Here is a 21,008-nt window from a genome sequence, read left to right as displayed (position 1 = left end):
TCGCATGCGACTCACCATATTTAGGAATCTGAGTCTCTAAAGCCGGCAGTAAAGAGATCAGTTCGTCGCAATTAGACGGTATCTCCTACGCATGGGATTCCAGCCGGGAACAGCGGGTCAGCAACCTGCGGCATTGAAGTACTGTCACTACTGCAGTGCCGCGTACGTCAAACGACGATTCCGAGTCCTCCCTTCAAATGGTTCAACTATTTGGAGGGGGGAATCAGTATCTGCTAGTAAGAGACTATATCTATAAGTTTTTGTCCAATGATTTGTATAGCTTGTTTTAACACAACCGTCGACGATGAACGTATTGAACTGGACTACGTACTAGTAAGTACTTGTTCCGAGGACATTTCCTAGTTCTCACGCTGCGTGCAACTCCCATAAGAGCTCCATTCAATCTTCCAGCATACGGGAGGTACTTGGAGATGTCCCATAAACGCAAGTACCGCGGCAAGGTTCCACCAATAGCTAAACTTCTAGCTAGATTCACGCCAGATCTTTTCACTTTGTCTATTCAAGCACACGAGGCTACTATCATCCGCGGCCCGCAATCTCTTTCAACAGCACTTTCTCTTGAGGCGCCGCATCTTCCAACTTTGGGGGTCTATGCAAACGACGCTCAAATCGGTAACGCTCTCATACAATGGGGTGCTAGCACAAGAAGTTTTCAAGTTCTTAACTCGGATTCTTCTTTCCCCGAAGCGTCGGATGACAAGGCTACTTGGGTGGATAGGTGGGTCTCACTAGTAGTATGGTCATTGCTAAGCTATGGCGGGTCGTCTCAAAACACAAAGTGGCAATTATATACTCTGCGCATGCAATGTCGTAGATCCGTCGGATCTACGCTCTATCCGCTTCGAATTGGAAGATATGGTCTCATCGTTATCCTCTGTTCTACCCAGTTTGATCCAACACTCGCTTAGATACGACGCTCGTCTTCTGCTTGATGCCGTCCCAGAGCATGCAAGTTCGAGTATCTCTCAGTCAAGGCCCTTGTCTTCAACCGGATGGTCAGACTTGGCATCTGACACTGAAGATACCTTTTTCTTCACACCAAATGAGATTGAGGACTACCGGCGCGAGAAACGCAGGCGCCTCATTGACCAAAACAGAGAGGATCGTCTGAGAGCTCTTGCCGAGACTGACGACAGCGAACAGTCGGATATTTGGGGAGGTAGTGATGAGGAGGTAAGAGGTCATCCACTAGTACCTGTACCGAGGATGACATATTAGACGGCAATTCCTGTGCTAGCCTGATGATGTCCAATCAGAGCTCATGAAAAGAACAGCGCTACACCTTCTCTCGTCCCCTAATCCTGCGCAATTGGAGATGCGCATTCTTGCAAACCATGGTGCAGATAAGAGGTTTGCATTCTTAAGGGGACGGTGGTCACGAGCATGGCGCACAACCAAGGAGAGGCTCAGACAGGAAAAAGTCGACCAATCAGCTCAATCGCTGCGAGCTTCACGGAACATAGGTCTGGGAGGACTCGCTGCGTATGGAGATAGTGATGACGAAGGTAGCGAGGAAGAGTCTGAGAGTGGAGAAACATCTCCATTAAAGGTTGGTGAGAGTTCTGTCACGACCCTGGATTCGCTTCAGAACCACGATGCACGGTTGGAGGGGGTTGAACAGGGGGCTCGGCGCGCTAGAGCCAGGGAGTGGGCTGCGCAACGCCGTGCACGACAAGGACAAACTTTGAGTACAGATGAGGATCGGACAAATTCCTCAAATTTATGATGGCCGTATGGTGACTATTTGTTTCCCGGATACAATGTTCCCTGAATTTGCAACGCGAATTGCTACGCTCTTTTTGAAATAGTGCAAGGGAAAATGCCGTTTCTGGACAATGGGCGAGGCGCTCGAATAAGAAACACGATGATCTGACCTTACTTTCAGTACCCTCATGATGGACCCCTTCGAATCCAAACCATTCATCTGTACGGAGTTGACCTCTACTGGTTCCCTGCCTTTTTCAAACGGTATTGGGATGTCGCATGGGTAGACGGTGGTTAGAAACGCTTGAAGTGCTGAGACAAAAATTCTGTGTCCTGATGACAGCTCCATTTCGTAACTCTCCGTAACGGTTAGTCAGGCATTTCCCTGGACTCTTGGTTACGATGCAGATATCAAAACTGTGATTCATTTAGACACTTCCTAGGACATCTCGGCTATCTTGGAACAATTCCAGGTCGCCGCTGAACCAGTGCAGCTGTCAAACCTAGATTGTCCTAGCACCCCTGGGTATGCAAGCCACAGCGAGCTCCTTCCTTCTGAGTATAAAATATTTGTATGTCCTGCTCATCTGTTCTAAACCAGGTCCCCACCAACCGATCTTGTTGTGAGTTTTCCTAATCTTTGCTATGTAGTACCTATTTCCTAATGACGGCTCCTGAACACAATAGCCTTATCACATCAATATTAATCATGTCCCAGTCCTCTTCTGTAGCACAACCGAAGTACGCACGTCTTTCTTTTTTGCCAAAATGTGAGCTTATCGTCGTTACCCCATAGGGAATTAAAGCATGTTGGCATTGTGGGAGCTGGTATGGCTGGCCTGTATGCTGCATATCGGTTGAAATTGTCAAACGATCCCCGCATCGCAGTCTCTCTGTACGAATTAGATGGGAGGGTCGGCGGGCGCGTTAAAACCTACCGCTTTACATCCGAGAAGGACCAATACTTTGAGGCTGGTGCCATGCGTATTCCAAGTACCCAGATGCATCAGCCAACCTTCGACTTGATTAAACTTCTCAATGACACCTATCACGCCGACCTCAAACTTATCCCTTATCATCTCACTACCCCCGGCAATCGCACCTTCATAAATGGTATTTTGAAGAACGGGGGCGATGATGGCACTGCCAAGGCGCTGGGGTTCGACCTCCCGGTACCATATGGTAACAAGACTGCAGATGCTCTGCTACTGAGTGCTATACAGGCGTTCATTGATTTGTTGGAGAGAGACTTTGACCAGGGCTGGAATCTCCTCCTGCGTCTTGACAAAGTCCCATTCCGTTCCTACCTGGAAGATCTTGGATGGCCGCAATCAGTCATTGATTTCACCGAGACTATGTGTTCTCAGACCAACCAGTTCGCACTTAGCTTCTCCGAGCTCATCATGCAGAACCTCGACTTCGACACGAAACAGTGGTTCACACTGGATGAGGGGATGGACAGACTTCCTCAGGCGCTTGCCAGGGTGGTTGGCATGGACAATATCACCTTTGGTGCGCGAGTCCAGAAGATTGAGCAGACAGGTGATGGTGTCACTATCTGCGCAGATACGCCTAGGGGTCGGGTAGAGCAAACCTTCGACAAAGTGATTCTTGCCATTCCACCCAGTGCGTTAAGGATGATACCAGAACGTCCTCGCTGGGATTACAGGAAGGAGCAAGCTATCCGCGCTATGTTCTACGAGGCGTTGTATAAGATCGGTCTGCGCTTCAAGACTCGATTTTGGGAGCATGTTCAACCCCCTTCTCTAGGGGGACAATCGACGACTGATCTGCCGATTCGGTGGATTGTATATCCATCCAATGGCATCGGTTCTGAGGGACCTGGTGTCCTGCTTCTGTATTCCTGGAACACAGACGCCTCTGTGTGGTCCTCCATTCCTTTCAGTGAACGTCTTAAGAGCTCTCTGTGTCACCTTTCAAAGGTTTTCCCGAGCGTTGACGTCTACAACCAGTTCATCGCGGCAGAAGATTTAGCCTGGTCCGAACACAACCCTACCGGCGACGCAATGTTCCTTCCTGGGCAATTGTCAGAGTACTTCGAAATTGCTCGTCGTAAGGAGGGTAACATCTACTTCGCCGGAGAGCATTTGAGCCGTCATCATACGTGGATTACCGGAGCCATCGATTCTGCCAGATCAACTGCAGAAGAGGTTATTAGTGACTTTGCCTTGAAGCGCGTTCCTACAGGGTGGATTCCCCCAGCTGGAACAGAACCCAGTGATCATTATGATCCTGAGGCTAACCGCATGAAGGTGATCAAGGGTGGGCTAGAGAATATCAAGAACAACCGCGAGGAATTCGAGAAGTCTGTCTTACTACTAGTAAATGCTCTATACCACAAGCATTGATCATATCCACGCGCATGTACTATCTAAATAGTAATTTTACTTGCAACATTCGACATATTTGTGCGACTCATCAAACAAGAATGCTTAACACGATTGTATTCCTCTGGAGGAACATTCTGCTTTACCCTCGGGACTAGTACTCTGAGACTCGGCTATCAAGTACCAGTGCAACATCGACACGTCCGCCGCCACGTGGTCATGGAGTGAAGACGTGTCACGTGTCCGGATAAAACCGGTTCTTTAGTAAGTAAGAGGTGAATTCTCCCTAAGTTACTAACCCCTTGCTAGCTCCCCAGGACATCATGGACCTGCTGCACTCTCAGCTTGCAGTACTCCAGCAAAAGTTGTCTTTTGTTGCAACTGATCCAATCGACTGGAAGTTTTACGTTCAAGCTTTCTCATGGGGCGTTACGTTGTTCGAGTCTTACCTTCTGTCAGTGTACTGCTCTGTGGAATTCTCTTTCCTAGCTAACCTTTTTTTGCTCGCAGGCTTCGCCAGTATCCCCTGTACTCGAAAACTTCTCCTCCAGAAGTTTTAGCAGACCACTTTGATGCTAAGGCTTTCACGAAGTCCCAGAATTATGGCAAGGACAAAGCAAAATTCTCCCTGGTCACTGGACTGTTCAAGCAAGCCCTTGATTCTGCCATGCTCCATTATGGATTATATGCATTTGCATGGGACATGGGTGGGCGGATGATAGCCTATTTCGGATATGGCAGCGAGTACGAGGTTCAGTGGCTTCTTACAATCGATTCAAACTCCAAAACTGACTGAACATAATAGATATTGCAATCCCTTGCGTTTGCTATCGTGCTTTTTGTGATCTCGTCAATACCTTCGATACCTCTATCTGCTTACCAAACATTTGTTCTGGAAGAGAAGCATGGCTTTAACAAGACTACGCCCACGTTATTTGTTACGGATCTCTTGAAAAGCTGGGCGATTGGCTTTATCATCGGCATGCCGTTTCTTGCCGCCTTCCTTTACGTTTTTGGGTGGGCTGGGGACCGTTTTGTCCCGTGGCTGATGGCTTTTCTGTTCGGCTCTTTCCTCTTGGCAAGTAGTGCTGTGCTGATATGCTTTCTCCTCTAGCCTGGCTTTTCAGATCATAATGGTTATTATATATCCAACTGTGATTCAACCACTCTTCAACAAGCTTTCGCCCCTCAAAGAGGGCGAGCTACGCACAAGGACTGAATCGCTCGCAACGAAGCTCAAGTTCCCCTTGAAGCATTTGTACGAGATCGACGGTTCCAAGCGTAGCTCCCATAGCAACGCTTACTTCTTCGGATTGCCCTGGGTCAGTGTACCCCATCTGCTGTGACCGTCCTTGCTCATCATGATTTAGAGCAAACACATTGTCATCTTCGACACCCTGATCAAAGAAAGCAAGCCAGACGAAGTCGAAGCAGTTTTAGGTATGCACACGTTTTCTTTTCTGGTCTGTCGATCGAACGCCTTCAATCAGCGCATGAACTCGGCCACTGGTATCACATGCACCCAACGAAGTTGCTCTGTGTATCTCAAGTCCATATCTTCACCATCCTTGCCATGTTTCCCGCCTTCTTGCACGCACCTCAGTTCCTGCGGGCATTCGACTTTTCCGAGGCTAGTCTCTGTCCGCCCACCAACCATCGTTGCATTCTTGCTATTCCAGGTGCATTATGATGTGGCCTTTCCTTTCATGTGACGCTGACTCTAAACATAGATGATTCTTAGCCCCCTAGAAGCGATTATTGGCATTGGGCTGAATTTCCTTTCGCGCCAGTTTGAGTGGGAAGCGGACCGTTTTGCGTGCGAGATCCAAGAGCGATTGTCGGCTCCAGAGATGAAGGATATGGGCGAGAGGCTTTCACGGGCGTTGATCACGCTCCATGTCAAGAATCTGAGTACCTTATGGGTTGATTGGCTGTGAGTTGAGTTGTGATACTTTGGAATCGACGGGCTGATACGTCATTGATATAGATACTCGGCTTATCACCACTCGCACCCCACATTGACAGAGCGACTGAAGGCCCTTCAGGCATTCCAGGCTAAGATGGATAGTGCAGCGAAGAAGGAGCTCTAGATGATTCGCTTCCGTTCGATTCAGTAGGTATGGTACAAGCATCTCATCTACATATTATAAGCACGGAGCGTTTGATCCCGCGCAAGCAATCCGGGTCGACGCCATGTGCGCGCTACACTAGTGGTTTATTTTGGCTGACGCGTTCTCGAACGATCGCTTGGCGCTGCGTTTGGACTATGTAATGTGCTGTGAGCTCTTCTTACAGTTTACCATTATTATGGCGTCCTCTTGCACAGCATTAATATTGTTGGAATTCAGAATGTGTCTTCCTATGCTCATGATATTGATAAGATACGCATCAGCTGGACAATTTTCATTGCGACCTGCATACGCGACTACGTTCAATGGTTTGCACGGTGTCACTCTAGATGCATTTGCACAAGGTCAACTGTACACAGCTCTCCCGAGTGCAGAATGCATCAGGACGTTCGGACGTTGTTATCGACGACGAATGAGGCAAATAGATAACTACTGTAGATAAGAACTGAATATAAATAATGTTTGTCCATCCGTAGGCAAGCGGATTCCTGGTAAAATTGTATATTTCATCCCAGGTACGCTCAGGGAACATTATTGAGTATGGATAGTATCATTCCCCAACTAGGGTTCTTCGTGAAACATAATCCTTTGCATCCTGCCTTCCCTTGTCAACATCGACGCTGAGGAGTACAGGCACTGCTGCCCACACCATGAATACGAGGAAAAAGAATGCGTAGCGAATGTTCCCCGTACTATCCGCTATCAGGCCGACGACGAACGGACCAACAAAAGAGCTTGACTGTATGCAGAAATGTAGTCAGTGCAAAACAAACTTGAAATTATCTGCCTACCTTGTCTGTTATCGAGAAAAGACCGTACCTAGGGCTGTATGTCAAGATTTTACATGCCACACTCGTGAAAGACACGTACCATCGAGCTTCTTCCCCAGGAGGTAATAACTCCGCATAGAAAGCTCTAGCGTAGCTCTGAAACGCACCGTACGCAAAACCTGTGATAGCGATACCAGTCGGTTAATGCTTACAATCGAGGCAAAGGGCACAGACCAAAATACACTGCGAGACCAAACATTTCTCCTTGCGTCGTCAATCCGCCAAATCGCGCAGTTCCCTTGAAGATGGGCAGGAATCCCAAGCACCCGTATGCTGGAATCAGCGAGACCATCATCACGAGAAGGACTAGGACGTGAAGATTCGACCACATGAATTTACGTTGAAGGATGGGGGATACTAGAGAGCCAATGATTCCTGAGAGTGGTGTGATAGCGCCGATGAGGACGAGAGACGAAGCTTCCATATGCAGAGTCGTTTTCCCAAACAGGATCGCGGTCGATGTTATAGTAGTGAAACCTGTTGAGAAGTCAAATTCAGAAGAGTATTGGATCGGTGCAATAACAGACAGACCATCGGAGAGAAGGAACCAAGCAGCAAGGTATCTGAAGGTATGTTGAAGACGCTTTATTTCCCGCCAGCGAAGCATAACTCCCAATCGTTTCCATGCAGCCACAATCTCCGAACTGAAGGTCCAATCGTCATCTGGCTTGATAGAACCAGATTCTGGTTCGTCGATGGTGCTTGCGTTTGGGAGCCAGATAGCAGCAGGAATCGAGAACAATGCCCACCATATGCCGCTGAGGCCAATGGCGAGACGTAATGAGAAAGTAGATCCATGCAGGCGAGTGACAGGTATCAGTGCAACCAAGAGAAGGATTATTCCTGCGCCATAACCCGAAGCAATTCCCAAGGATGATATTCGCGAGGTGGCTCTCGATAATGCGGCAGTGTAATTTGATTGAGCAATATCAGGATGGGTTGGATGACCAAGAAGAGGATCTGACACTTCTTCAAAAGAGGGTTCTAATTCAAGATCAACGCTTGCAAGAGCAGCATTCTCATTCTGGTTTTCAGATGAGCTTGTCAGTTCGGAGTAAGCTTGAACTACTTCTGGGGAATCTTTCCCCAATGACGGCAGGTACGCGTTCATAGCTACTATGGAGGCACCAAAGCCAACATTGGCCAAAATTGCAAACAGCGCAGAGACCATCCATAATGATGACGTTGACGATAGAGGAAGAAAAAGGCTCGCGGAGAATGCACCTATTGCAGCAAAAGTGAGGAGAAGGGGCTTTCTGTATGACGCTGACAACCAGTAATGAAGACTAGTTCCAGAGCGAAACTGTGGAACATACGACGGTCGGCTATGCTCCCCATTGAAATCACCGTGAGTGCTTGCAGAGCGACAGACAACGAGTAGACATAGAGACTGAGTGTGTTAGGACATCCGCACCAGCGCTAGTCAGGATAAATCAGGCGCACCTAAAACTGGCGGTATCTATCCACAACCAACTGATCTTCACTGCACATCTGCCATCTGCGTTTGCGGGCGTAACGCCCGAGAGTGAAGAGCATGATTCAGTCTTCTCTGGTTGCAAGAACCCATTATCACGGGCAAATTGCTCCAGACAAATTGGTAGGAAGAGTGTGAGGGAAACTACCACAAAAGCCTCGCTTGCTATGGCATGAGAAACTGATTGGGGAGGAAAGTACGAGTACTACACACCTAGCAAATGCATAACTGAGCCATCCTCTCAGCCTTTGCTTGTACGTGGCCGACATTATACACTGGTCGTAGGCCCCCGGGAGCTCCCTGGATCAAATGTCTGTGACACCGCCCATATGCCGGGTCTCAAATATATTTTTCGGGTGTAAAACCTGCTATTCCGGACAGACATGTAACACGGTTTGGCATATGTGACACTCCAGATACAACGAAAAGGCATGTAGTATTACAGGAACGATGGTTAATGACGGACGCGTCCCGAGTACGCCTACTGTACGTATCCGTGATGAAATACTAAACTTTCGTGATCTTGCCCTCAGAATCATGAGTCTAGGTAATTTTACTTCAGTGCTTGCGGTGCCGCAGTCAGTGCTACGGCCAAGCTACGGCCCATCAGCAAACCGACATATAAGTTCTCGACATGGTCACGGTAGCCGTGGGAACTGGTGAATTGGATAAATTTAAATGACTATCGATACGGCGAGAATTTAAATAACATGGCTGGTGCATGGCAATGTTGTGACAGTGCTTTGCGTCCAGTGCACTAGTGAGTACTTGAGTGTTGGTAGGGTATTTGTGTCCATTGCTGTTTTGCCTGTTTAAATTGAATTGCACAAAGACATACCGGAAAATTGGGGATGTCCGTCCCATTGTTCCGGACAGACACCAAGTATGTGGGGGCTTCCGGGGGCCTCTGGTCATGATGCAGGCCAATTGCCATTTGCATCGATCCCCTGATTAAACTTCTGGGCACTTAGAATTCAATATCAATCCTTACTAGTTACTCGTGTATTCGAGTTGTTAGAGTCGGAATGTTAGACGGAGATTCCTCGCCTCAGGAAAAGCTACGGGCCTGGGACTCATGACAAATAATTATACGATGAGCTTGGTATGAGCACAAAAATCACTCCAAGTAAATCTCACGTCAACTGAAGGTGCTTGATCATTCTGTAGTCCCAACTTGCTACCGGGAAGCGCTGGGTCGTAGAGTCGAGTGTCTTTCCCGCAGCATCGTTATCCGTAACCAACGCATTTACAACCCTGAGTATGCCAAAGAGCACTGCAAAAAACGATAGCCTCCATAATTGGGTGGGTTGACTCATTGTATTGACCAACAAAATTGAGTTTAGATTGAGATGACCGACTACGCTAGGAATTGTCACCATCTGAGCAAGTTAACGTGGCCCACTAGTGAGATGCTGACGACTCGCCAGTGCACCCAACCTTGAAAAGATGTCGCCCTCAATGGCTGACATACGATATCTTGATCTTATCGTTTGTGAACCTGGCGAGAGTAAAAGAATGTAGCGGTCAGCCACACGAGTAGAGAGGATGTTTCTGCACGTGGAAGAGAGATCTCCTCAAGCGGGGAGTTGTAGCCTTCGAGTTAAGCTACATCATTTTAGCGACGAGTAAATGGGAACGAACTGAGCGATGGATAGTGACGTAGTAAAGTAGGGTAATAATATCCGATTGCATGGCCTACGAAAGCCTCCGAGCCGGGTGTACAGCAGCTAGCATATGATTGTGCCACCTCCCAGCTACAGAGCATGGCGGCATTAGGACCGAGAGAACAATAGAAACATACGACATACCTGCTCTAAGTGAGCGTCAATGATATCACCATCTTCCATTTCCATCTGATGATGCGTCAGCGTACGAGCGTCGACCGTTCTCTGGACATCAGTAGAGTACTCACATCTACAGGTGTATTTTCAGCCCGCAATCTTTTGCCATCGTAGGTGAACTTAAACGTCCCTGAAGGATTGACCGTGAGTACAGACCTTTCCGAGAGCAGTCGCCACTCACCTGGTTCTTTTCCAAACCGTTTCTGGTGTACGTCATGCAGATCGATGAACATGCAAGATGTGATGGAACGATCATGTTCTCACCTCTGCTGCATCGAATATCTTCTTGAACGGCATGTTGTGCTTCACCTTCACAGTGATTTCTGGCCACGGGTCATCAATACCTGCAACGCGTCGGAATGGCACGAGGGGAAGACTGACGGGTACCCTCGTAGTTAATGACCAGGCTCAACTTCGGTTTGACATCTTCAGCAATATCTTCGGACATATCTGTACACGCAGTCGGTTGAAGGCCCAATGTAAAGGAGTGGAGAGTTCAGTACAAAACGACACTAGCTTGGATGGTCTCAGTAGTTAACGCGTACAAACGCGTGCATTTCAGAAGCCACTCTTCCCACCTTCACGTGACTACAGGAAGTACAGGCAGTGGGGCCAACAGCTTCAATTACATAACAGTAGCGGGCTCGGAATTTCCAACTGCATCTTGTGCTCGGGAGAACTCTCAGAGGCCCGTAGCACATCCATCACAATGAAGGGGGCGTCACAGCCCACCATTGATACTGTTGGGATGTTGCTCAGCCCTCGTGCTGGCAACATACCATCAGTATTGAACTTAAGTATCAGTAGATCTAAGTGTCGATGATGCACGCATACCTCACATATTAGTCTTAAATAAATCACACGCGTCGGACAGATAAGAGTATCATAAGCGCATACCTCCCCGGTTCTATGCAAAATGAGTTGTCAGAAGTAAAAGGGTATTGTTTCAAGATAGATTGAAGGTATACATCATTACGACAGGGCTGTTTATGTCGAACAGAACGATGTCCCGACAAATTGGACAGTAAAAGAAGTACAGTAGAAAAAAAACTGCTGACTATAAAGTATTCCTGGACGATGCAAAGATTTACGAGAACTTCCATCTGCAGGTGATAAATGAGACACGAGTTTTTTCGAAGATAGCTTACTCACTTGTTGCCACAGTTGACGCATCTGTAAACGAGACAAAAAGTGAGTATATCTTGTACAACAGGTCAAGGTCACATACGTCACGAAAGTCTAAAAAAACATATACATAAACTTTAGTCTGATTCCCATTAAACATTTACTCACTGTCATTGGCTCGTCAGCGCTTCTGGTCTGCGCCTGGCGATAGCGACACTTGCGCTATGAACAATGAGATACCAAGCCACCAAATTCGACGAAAAAATCTTACTTGCTTGCATCTTGAGCATTGGAAGCCTTCCGTTTCGGCTTCTTGTTCGCCAGCTCCCAAAGACTTGAAGAAATTCTCCTCCTTTATTTTTTGATCTGCCGCTCGTCGTTCCTCCGAAGACATTTCCTAGAACAAGTCAGCTTTTAAAAAATAGATCTTATGATGCCTGATATACCTCGCTTGTCATTTTGCTGAACTTCTCCGCCGAAAGATCGCCGCTGACAATGTTCTCTCGCAGACTTGGATTACCCTTGTCCTTGAGGTTGACGTACGAAGAACGGATCTTGCCCTTGTATGCAGCATTAGTACTGCCAAACTGTACAAAAACAGCGGCCTCCACAGCTTTTGCTCGACTCAGAATTAGCTCACTGGCTATTTTCAGGGTCAGTGAGAGTTGGAGTAAAGCTGAAGTCTGGGACCAACTCACGAGCACCAGAGTCGCAAGCAAGGCCATCATAAATGAGTTCCGCGCACCTGTCCCGCGTGTTGTCGCCCGTGCCGGACGCCTTTACACCATCTGCTTTCGCACTACGAGGCTCTAACTTCCCGTTCACTGGGGCGGGGGTAGCGGCGTTAGATGGTGTGACCGAAGCAGATCCCTTGCGAGCTTTGTGAGAGGATAGAGTTGATAACCATGGTCATCATAAGGATCAAGCAGCATATGCGGATCGGACTCACTTGGTGCTGCCCTTCCGTTCGCAGGTGTCCCCGCTTTGAGCCTGAACCTCCTTTAGCGCGCTCCACCTCGTTTTTCCACTTCTTCACAATCTCTCTAGCAAGTTCGGAGACCTCTTTTGCCTCATGAGTCCGCAATTTTCCGACAGCGAGCCCTGCTTTGCTTTCCTATGAATTCACACCAGTGAGTCAGAACAAAGGAAAAATCCGGGCACGAATACCTACCCTTAGGATTGCTTCATTTACTTGGAATTCTTTCTTCAAGATTTGCAGAATCGATACCTTTTCCTACACGAAAGTTATCAGCAAACAAAACTACAAGCATTGACCTAGAAAGATTTGTACACACCTCTGTGGAAGTATTTTGGAGCTGTTTAACGAGCTTCTTAAGCTCGGCTGCTTCAGACATGACTGACGAAATGCTATGTCTACCACTATGTTACTTCAAGCACTATTCAAATCCTTCTTAAACCACCTAAATCAAGACCACGAAATAGTCTTGAAGCATGTGTATGAAAGCTCTCTAGATACTTCAGATAAGCGAATCGCGGTTCGTTCTTGTAAATAAACAAACAAAGGTAATCAAACCGGTCATCCCCAGCCACCCCGCCAGTTGACTAGCTCATTTCCTCGGTAATCCAGTATTATCAATGACTACAACATACACTCTTCCGCCGTTGGATCCTTTACTGAAGAGGAGTGCAAAGCGCACGAGAGACATATTTGCATCATGTCCAGATGATGGAATGAAGGAGGATGAGAAGAGGTGCGTAACAAGTTCTGGGACGCCGAGCATATTTGCTGAAGAGACTTTCAGCGCGCGAATACGTCTCTCGGTGAAGATTAACGACGAATACCGTGATTTCAAAGAACTCCCTCCTGCATTACTTGCTCAACAAGGTCCTATTGGTCCTACTCGGCCAAAGGAGCAGAGAAAGGCAATCACTGCCGGACGTAGGTTATCAGTTCTTCTCAAGTCTGACTGATAGTCTCATCGGCTCATTCAGCATCCAGCGACACATCAAGAATGATTGCCACAATAGACAATACACCCAAAGTGCAACCCTCCACGTTCGTTACGTCCAATAAGCTCTCCGAGGCTCTAACTCTACACAAAACGACTCGTACCATCAAGCCAACATACCATCCACCATGGAAGCTCGTCCGCGTGATATCTGGCCATTTGGGTTGGGTTCGCAGTGTAGCGGTTGAGCCAGGAAATAAATGGTTTGCTACTGGTGCTGGAGACAGAGTCATTAAAATTTGGGACTTGGCTTCAGGGGAGTTGAAGCTTTCCCTGACCGGTCATATTTCTACTGTCCGAGGACTGGCTGTTTCACCGAGACACCCGTACTTGTTTTCGTGTGGTGAGGACAAGGCAAGTCATTCTGTCTTCTACCGACCTCGTCTCGTTAATCATTGCTCCCTTTAGATGGTGAAGTGTTGGGACCTCGAAGCAAACAAAGTTATTCGGCATTATCATGGTCATCTTTCAGGCGTTTACTCTTTAAGTTTACATCCGACGTTGGATGTTTTGGTCACATCCGGTCGTGATGCCTCAGCTCGTGTCTGGGATATGCGCACAAAAGCCCAAATTCACGTTCTCGCAGGGACATTCTGCAACAGTAGCGGACGTCAAGTGCCAAGAATCCGATCCACAAGTCATCACTGGAAGTATGGACTCGACGGTTAGGTATGTCGAATTTTTTCGCAAATTAATACACTGGCTGATCCTATCCTGGTCAAGGCTGTGGGACCTAGCAGCTGGAAAGACGATGGTTACCCTCACCCACCACAAAAAATCTGTAAGGGCCCTGGCAATTCACCCAACAGAATATTCCTTTGCATCTGGTTCCGCAGGCGGTAATAACATCAAAAAATGGAAATGCCCAGGAGGGTGCATTTGTACACAACTTCTCCGGTCATAACGCTATCATAAATACGCTTTCTGTCAATGCAGAAGGCGTATTTTTCTCTGGTGGTAGGTTACCATATCCTATTGGCTTTCCTCAAATTTGAATTAATCGCCATTGTAATGCTTAGGTGATAATGGCACACTCACGTTCTGGGATTATAATACGGGGACTCCATTCCAAAATCTTGATGATGTACCACAACCCGGTTCCCTCGAGGCGGAAGCCGGTGTCTTTTGTTCGACCTTCGATGTGACCGGAACGCGGCTCATTACTGGTGGCGCTGACAAGACTATCAAGGTTGGTTGGGCAACTCAAAACGCACAAAACTTTGCTTATTGATCTTTCATAGGTTTATGCCGAGCAGTCGCAATAATTGCCGCACGTGTGTATTCTTCACTAGAGCGTCTTGTTGTAGTATCGTATTGTGCTTCCTTATTTCCGTCTGCACAGACTATCCATGTTGTTTTGCGGCTGATTTAATACTAACAGGGTTGCAAGCGCACACCATTCTATACGAAGCGCATATTCAGGTTGAATGTTCCGTGCTGTAGGTTGTGCTCCCATCGTAATGGCATCATTGGTTTTGATTGAGTGGTGTATTCCTTTATGCTCGAGTCATCTCTACGAATGTCAATGGGAGTTGCGAGATCAGCGACAGCATTCAAGTGGTCGCTTCTCAGTAGAATGTCCACGGGCTCTGCGATGGTCTCTGATTCGTGAGAATACCTCAACACCCAATTTGATTTGTAAGCTCGTATGGAGGGGTTGCCTGAAAGAACAGCTCAAAATGCACTTTTCTAGATTGAGTTCACTCTTTCGGGTTGGTATTTGAAGTGGGGCACATTCAACCTTGAAATCAAAGTTTCCTGCAGCTGCCCAGACTTTCTACGTCCGTCATTGGGAAGCCCAATGCGCTAATAACGTCCCCCTCACCTGCATGAATGCGAGTGGCACTCTTGATACGAATCATTCGCTCAGTGTGGCAGGATTATCCCAACATTGCACCCAAGCCTTGTCACAATTCGCACTCCAACAGAACGTCAGCAGCTCAGGCGCTATCGGGTGTTTGGAATGCCTCTCATCTCCTCACGGAAGAGCTTGCCCAAGTAAGTATTTCAACACTCCAACATATGTATTCGTCAAAGTTCATAATTGTACGTGTGGTATCAAATATCCGCTACGAGTCATGCCACGTCAAAAGACTCCTCGTCTTCTGAAACTATATCTCGTCCTGCTACCTATTCGCCGTCGTGAGCTGCAACACCTGCAGCACAGGATGTCGACGATAATGTCTACGATTGTGACGATGACCTAGGTATTTTCCATGAGAATCAACAAACCATGCAGCATTAAATTCACGAACAATCATTATTGCGTCGATGATGGACATGATCACATTGGCTATTGCCGAGATAACGTCATTAATGCCGGAGCCGATTGCAGAAACGATGGAGCCCTAGGTATGCAGGAAGATGTCGGTACATGCCATTAATATTGGGTTTGGGACGCACGCACCATGATGGATTCAGCTTAGCCGAAGAATAGAAGAAAGGGGTTTTATTTCGTAATATACTTAGTGTATCAGTTCGTTCGGAATGGTTGAACATCCGAGTGGTGTAGTTTTATACTGTCGCAGACGCCTCGATGATGTCACGAAATGGCCATCATCATCATTGGAGCTCAACTGGAGCCCAATTGGAGCTAAGTACAAGATGGTGCCTGAGAAATCCGTAACATTGCCTTTGACTCGCCTTTTGGATCTGCTTTCTGTTGCAGATGTCCTAAGGTCAAACTAGCGGGGCTGCACGCTGTAAGTATATTGATCCCATGAATTTTGGAAAAGTGCTCACTGGCAGTGCTGCGGTGATGGGTGTTGCAAGTCAGGAGGTTTCATTTGCTCCAAATACTAGGACTTGGACCAGTAGTTGGCTTGACTCAAAGCCTGGGAAGGCAAGTGATCAAGCTAAGTACTTGTATATGAATAATTACACTGAATTCTTCAACTCAGTGATTCCTCCAGCAGGCAACCGTTATAACCGACGTGCCTCAGTCACTGACGGTGATAAACTCTCAATTTGGTGGTACATGTCCCAACTAGAAACCACGACTGCTGCGAGTGAGCAGCCAACTGTTGCATATGACACTAATTTCTGCTTCCCTGTTCGCGAGTTGGAGAGCGAACGGGTCAAACTGACACCTTTCATCGTAGGTCATATTACAAGATTCTTATCAGCCGCTAAAATCAATCAATCGATAGCCTGACCTACACGCAGATCTCTACTTCCAAGGTTCAGCTACCTATCCCGATCTCTACGAATTTATACCTTGGGAAACTTTTACCGACACTTCAGACTTCGTGAAGCAAGTGATTGATAATCGCGTACGACCTGACACTGGGGTAGCCCTCTATGCTATCATCGACAAGACGCGTACCAGTATCACCCCCTCCTCATCAGCCAACTTCGCCGGCATCATAGGATACATGAACACATCTCCCGCAAACTTATCAACCGAGATCGGTTACGCAATGATCCTACCGCCGTTCCAGCGAACGCACGTCACCACGAACGCTATCGGCTTACTCCTTCAATACGCCCTCGATTTACCCCCGCATGGTCTGGGGCTTCGTCGTGTAGAGTGGAAGGCAAACAGGCTGAATACTAAGAGCATAGACGCTGTGCAGAAATTGGGTTTTAAACTGGAGGCTGTCTTACGCTGGGATAGGATTTTCGCTGGCTCGAAGGCAAGTGCGACGAATGGAGTGGAGGAGAGGGAGGGCGATCCGCGTCCTGGCATGGTGGGGACAGATACGGCATTGTTGGCATTGTGCTGGGATGATTGGGAGAGCGAGCGTGCACGGATCCTGAAGGTTATGGACCGAAGATCGTGACGAAATTCGTTATCTATTAGAAGCCGTTGTCCATGGTATTCGGCCCCCTGGACGATCAGTCCACGTTAATTGTGATATATGACCGCATAGCAGAAGTGCAATATCATCTACCATTGCCTTTGAAGAAGGTCAAGCGGGAAAACGACGCTCCCTGGCTTGGCACCAACGTACTACTTAAATCGAGCTGTCTCCCGTGACGTCCAAGATAAATGTCAATATCATACATTCACCTGGAATCCAAGAGTCAGGTATGTTCTACGTATCAAGATATCACCAGGTCAAACTCTGGGCAGGATCAAGATGTGAAGGTAGCGGAGTGACCCGGTATTCAGGGTAATATGTGCGAGCCCTTCCTCATATACATTACACCCGGACTTATCTATTTCGTCTTATCATCCCACCTGGAAATGGAGAGATTACTCAGAACCGGATCATAAAGACATGCGTTACGCAAGAATAACTCACAAATCCAAAAATAATTTCCACAGTATGGAAAACATGATTCCCTGGAGGCCGTTCGCCAAGATACGGGTTTTAAGTCCCCGCCCGAACAAACCCTTGAGGCCGTCTGCTGCGATGACGGCGCGGGCAGCATCGGTATATCCAATTCGGGTAGCGTTGACTTGTCGGTAGGTCTTCAGCACGCGAAGAGAGTTGGAAATGGTGTCAGAGGCGATGGAAGCTGCAAAGCCGATTACGGCGGAACGAAGGAGTTTCTGCAGTATATTCGCTGGAAGTGGGAGGACCGCATTGAGATAGTTGTACGTCCCGAACCACTGGGTAAAGAATGAGCAATGAATGTATGACCTAAAATAAAGTACTTACTGGGTAGTGACCGACGAACGTGGCAGCGGCAGTCGCGAGGGCGCCATACCACAAGCTGCCAACGCCATATTTCTTGACCTAGGAGAATATCAGGACAAGCAATTACCATATGCGTGAAGATATACCCTAGCTCTCAGTAATGCAATGCCTTCCTTACCCTGCGTCTGCATAGTCGTCTTGATCGTGTCAACTGGGGTCAAGATCATGCGGAAGCAAGCCGCAGCAACACTCGCGAACACTGTCTTCAAAAGTGTGGGCAAGGTTTTCATATATGAATTACTTTGAAGGAGGGCGAGGATGCCTGCATTAGCAGCGGTGTCACCAAAGCGGGACACTGGCCCTTGGACCAGAGCTGCGGTAAGGCCTTGGTAATACCGTGTCCAGCCACCATCAGTGTATAAAATCTTGGTAGCCTGTGTCGTCGTTGTACCGTATCGGTATTGGTAATTCATGATCGTGCGCAGAGGCTGCATAGTTTTCAGCGGAAATCGGAGACATTCGGTATGAGGAATATCATACCATGAGCGTCAAGACCTGCAACACCATGGCTGCCAGGATATCAAATTGTGGCAGAAACGTCCCAACGAATAGATTTACTTACCCGCAGCACCACTTAACCCTCCCCCTAGTGCACTCTTGAACGCCTTTCCCAGGTCAAACTAAAGAGAACATTGGACGTGAGGAAGAAGGTGAGTGCACGAATCAAACTACAACATACATTCACATCATCTGCGTCAATGAAGCCTTTGATGAATGTGGCCAATATAAACAATCCTAGCAGTGTCAGAACGCTATAGACGATTATTTGCCTCTTGGTCCATGGGTCTTTCGGGTCACTGGTCTCGTCTGTCAAGGTAAGTGCCTCCTCATCCTGAGGGCGACTTAAGCTGCCTGTGGGGTTATCATGATAGCTTGGCGGCTTCGAGTTGGCCAGTAAAGGCTGTTCCTCGGGAACGTTAATTCCGGCAGACATGGGTGATTGGGACATCAAGCGGAGGTCGCATACTGGCCATGATAACGAGATTGCTGACGAATGCGTTGCAAATGCGGAACATGTGCATGATTCTCGGAAACCTATAATTATAGCCCGACGCGTGTGCTCTTGGTCAAGTCCGCAAGCCTCCGCAACCTGGAGGTTTATCCTCACGAAGCTCCGGCTTCGCGTGGTCCAGTGCAATATCAGACAGGTGGTGACTTGATGCACTTCCTACCACTTCTCACCGATCAGTTCCATGCCATCAAAAATATGGTGCACAGGGATTGCCTGCTACAGCTTGAAGCAAGTTGACGTCAGGCGTTCGCATTATGGGAGGTTGTGTAAGACTGTAAGCATCTTTCTTCAGAATCATTTTGGTTCATTGATCTACGGTTGAGCGCTGTCACGGAATGGAGCCACCTCACGCGGTATTAGCCGACATCCCAGGATGTTTAAGCGTTTGTGCAGCACAATTGTTGCGAACCTGGTACTTTGGTCTTGAAGACCTGACTCCCTGACGTGACTCCGAGTCCTGTGCATGCTTGCAATTGGGAGTTGCGCGAATTCGGGTCGAGGCGTATACGCGTCAAGATATGTATGTGATACAGGCCCTATAACGCCGCTATAGCTGGGCTGGACTTGAAGCTTTGAAGCTTGATCAAAAGCTCTAAGGCACAGAAAGGCACAAATCTACTTCAGGATCAATCGATTATTGTTCAATTTTTGTATTGGCAGTGCATCGGCGGCAGTATTGGTCGTGACTTGGTGATCTCCTCATCATGATCAGTGAATTGATGGGTCCGTGACATTGTAGCCGTGAGACCATAGCGACCCTCTCGCACCCTTGTCCTGAATACTGCCATGGCGAGTTGACATTTATTCACCTCGGCTCCCAAAAATTACTATAAGGCTTGCAGCTGGTGGCAGCCGTTCGATCATTTTTTTCTCTCAGCTCTGTACGAAACAGTCGGTATCACGACTTGAAAGTTGGTACCAATGGTCCAAATCACTCCTTTCGTTCAGGTTCTTGCTACCGTCGCACAAGGTAAATTTCGATCCACTGATATCTACTAGTTAACTGACACGCCTCCCTCGCATCTAGCCTCTCCTTTCGTACGCGACATTTCTCCCAATGCTCTTGCTGTTCGCCAGGTAGATACAAGCGACCTTCCTTCTCAATGCCAAACCACATGTCAAGTCATCAATACGATGACTGTGAGTACACCCGATAACTTAAGCTCCTGACATCGCTCAGACATCCCCCAGAACTGCGGCACCAGTCTATCTTGTATTTGCGCGTCGTCCATCGGAACCGAGCTTCAATCATGCATGAATTGCATTGTTGCGGCTGAACCATCTGACTCGACAGAAGCTAATTCCGCCATCGAAAGCTGGAACGAAGCTTGCGGTGGATCTCTCACTGTTCGTTGATGGCTTCACAAGTTCGATTTTGTGGTGGCCTGACGGTATTTCATATTTACAGCTTACTAGCGGAAGCACTTCCACTTCGACAACCACTTCTAAGGGCTCTACTGCTACTACTACCAGCAGCGGCAGCAGCAGCCCTTTTACTAGCAAGACTGGCGATGCTGTGGGCATGAAGACGGCTATCGGGGCACTTGGCTTGGTCGTTGCCATTGCTTGCGGTATCATGATCCTCTGAACATGAGTGCCAACCTTAGTCTTTTAGGGTCACCTTTTCCTGACGCATCAGCATAACCATACCCTCCCTTCTTAATACCATATAAGTATACCTCTTGTTACCGAACACATCAACCAGTAAAAAATTTCGCCGCTATGGCATGGTGCTCGTTGATCAGTGGTATCGCTGAAACAGGAATAATGAGTCCAGAAGAGGATCGTGCGAAGTGAGACAATCAAATACGAGGTTTGTGTAAGGTACCTATTTCCATCATATCTCTGGATCAAATGTCCTGGTCTGGCAGATGCGTGATATATAGATTATTCCCTCAAACACCCCTT

General features: G+C 47.7%; 10 protein-coding genes across 10 annotated transcripts; 6 read left to right on the top strand and 4 right to left on the bottom strand.

The window, feature by feature from the left end:
* Positions 1 to 512: 512 nt before the first annotated feature.
* BJ212DRAFT_1244446 (uncharacterized protein) lies at positions 513 to 1,687 on the top strand (the record flags this gene model as incomplete). Its single annotated transcript, XM_041329633.1, has 3 exons — positions 513 to 739; positions 930 to 1,194; positions 1,259 to 1,687. Coding segments are annotated over 3 exons (921 nt in total), but the record flags the coding sequence as incomplete, so codon positions are not given.
* A 702-nt stretch (positions 1,688 to 2,389) lies between these two features.
* BJ212DRAFT_1476100 (uncharacterized protein) lies at positions 2,390 to 4,094 on the top strand (the record flags this gene model as incomplete). The annotated part of the gene is made up of 2 exons (XM_041339323.1): positions 2,390 to 2,466; positions 2,522 to 4,094. The coding sequence occupies 2 exons, from the start codon at positions 2,390 to 2,392 to the stop codon at positions 4,092 to 4,094; spliced, it is 1,650 nt and encodes a 549-aa protein (XP_041198536.1).
* Positions 4,095 to 4,396: 302 nt separating this feature from the next.
* BJ212DRAFT_1476099 (peptidase family M48-domain-containing protein) lies at positions 4,397 to 6,163 on the top strand (the record flags this gene model as incomplete). Its single annotated transcript, XM_041339322.1, has 8 exons — positions 4,397 to 4,527; positions 4,584 to 4,824; positions 4,879 to 5,132; positions 5,188 to 5,395; positions 5,444 to 5,513; positions 5,564 to 5,752; positions 5,823 to 6,006; positions 6,061 to 6,163. 8 exons carry the CDS (start codon positions 4,397 to 4,399, stop codon positions 6,161 to 6,163), a joined length of 1,380 nt encoding a protein of 459 aa, XP_041198535.1.
* A 517-nt stretch (positions 6,164 to 6,680) lies between these two features.
* Positions 6,681 to 8,825, bottom strand: BJ212DRAFT_1322585 (MFS general substrate transporter). The gene is made up of 7 exons (XM_041334471.1): positions 8,720 to 8,825; positions 8,476 to 8,667; positions 8,349 to 8,422; positions 7,564 to 8,298; positions 7,207 to 7,509; positions 7,073 to 7,151; positions 6,681 to 7,021 (listed from the first exon to the last, which is right to left on the bottom strand). Exons 1-7 carry the CDS (start codon positions 8,773 to 8,775, stop codon positions 6,982 to 6,984), a joined length of 1,479 nt encoding a protein of 492 aa, XP_041198534.1. The 5' UTR covers positions 8,776 to 8,825; the 3' UTR covers positions 6,681 to 6,981.
* A 1,408-nt stretch (positions 8,826 to 10,233) lies between these two features.
* On the bottom strand, positions 10,234 to 10,795 carry BJ212DRAFT_1476097 (ubiquitin-related domain-containing protein; the record flags this gene model as incomplete). The annotated part of the gene is made up of 6 exons (XM_041339321.1): positions 10,234 to 10,260; positions 10,315 to 10,359; positions 10,419 to 10,477; positions 10,529 to 10,550; positions 10,612 to 10,670; positions 10,729 to 10,795. 6 exons carry the CDS (start codon positions 10,793 to 10,795, stop codon positions 10,234 to 10,236), a joined length of 279 nt encoding a protein of 92 aa, XP_041198533.1.
* A 421-nt stretch (positions 10,796 to 11,216) lies between these two features.
* BJ212DRAFT_1322569 (transcription factor S-II, central domain-containing protein) lies at positions 11,217 to 12,944 on the bottom strand. The gene is made up of 9 exons (XM_041334470.1): positions 12,768 to 12,944; positions 12,615 to 12,676; positions 12,469 to 12,581; positions 12,171 to 12,350; positions 11,919 to 12,115; positions 11,744 to 11,869; positions 11,637 to 11,694; positions 11,500 to 11,548; positions 11,217 to 11,450 (listed from the first exon to the last, which is right to left on the bottom strand). The coding sequence occupies exons 1-9, from the start codon at positions 12,825 to 12,827 to the stop codon at positions 11,435 to 11,437; spliced, it is 861 nt and encodes a 286-aa protein (XP_041198532.1). The 5' UTR covers positions 12,828 to 12,944; the 3' UTR covers positions 11,217 to 11,434.
* A 52-nt stretch (positions 12,945 to 12,996) lies between these two features.
* BJ212DRAFT_1322567 (WD40 repeat-like protein) lies at positions 12,997 to 14,972 on the top strand. The gene is made up of 10 exons (XM_041334469.1): positions 12,997 to 13,184; positions 13,236 to 13,372; positions 13,426 to 13,796; positions 13,851 to 13,985; positions 14,029 to 14,111; positions 14,166 to 14,223; positions 14,312 to 14,399; positions 14,462 to 14,631; positions 14,684 to 14,716; positions 14,824 to 14,972. The coding sequence occupies exons 1-9, from the start codon at positions 13,069 to 13,071 to the stop codon at positions 14,705 to 14,707; spliced, it is 1,182 nt and encodes a 393-aa protein (XP_041198531.1). The 5' UTR covers positions 12,997 to 13,068; the 3' UTR covers positions 14,708 to 14,716; positions 14,824 to 14,972.
* A 1,447-nt stretch (positions 14,973 to 16,419) lies between these two features.
* On the top strand, positions 16,420 to 17,224 carry BJ212DRAFT_1260652 (acyl-CoA N-acyltransferase; the record flags this gene model as incomplete). Its single annotated transcript, XM_041330127.1, has 2 exons — positions 16,420 to 16,539; positions 16,592 to 17,224. 2 exons carry the CDS (start codon positions 16,420 to 16,422, stop codon positions 17,222 to 17,224), a joined length of 753 nt encoding a protein of 250 aa, XP_041198530.1.
* A 379-nt stretch (positions 17,225 to 17,603) lies between these two features.
* On the bottom strand, positions 17,604 to 19,022 carry BJ212DRAFT_1295888 (mitochondrial carrier domain-containing protein; the record flags this gene model as incomplete). The annotated part of the gene is made up of 7 exons (XM_041332371.1): positions 17,604 to 17,625; positions 17,690 to 18,000; positions 18,050 to 18,127; positions 18,175 to 18,516; positions 18,569 to 18,597; positions 18,651 to 18,708; positions 18,768 to 19,022. The coding sequence occupies 7 exons, from the start codon at positions 19,020 to 19,022 to the stop codon at positions 17,604 to 17,606; spliced, it is 1,095 nt and encodes a 364-aa protein (XP_041198529.1).
* A 1,194-nt stretch (positions 19,023 to 20,216) lies between these two features.
* BJ212DRAFT_1322545 (uncharacterized protein) lies at positions 20,217 to 20,913 on the top strand. Its single transcript, XM_041334468.1, has 3 exons — positions 20,217 to 20,240; positions 20,292 to 20,447; positions 20,509 to 20,913. The coding sequence occupies exons 1-3, from the start codon at positions 20,235 to 20,237 to the stop codon at positions 20,686 to 20,688; spliced, it is 342 nt and encodes a 113-aa protein (XP_041198528.1). The 5' UTR covers positions 20,217 to 20,234; the 3' UTR covers positions 20,689 to 20,913.
* Positions 20,914 to 21,008: the final 95 nt, after the last annotated feature.

Source organism: Suillus subaureus, assembly GCF_016647635.1.
Source record: "Suillus subaureus strain MN1 chromosome Unknown BJ212scaffold_3, whole genome shotgun sequence".
NCBI classification, from domain to species: Eukaryota; Fungi; Basidiomycota; class Agaricomycetes; order Boletales; family Suillaceae; genus Suillus; species Suillus subaureus.
This window is presented reverse-complemented; position numbering and strand designations above follow the sequence as displayed.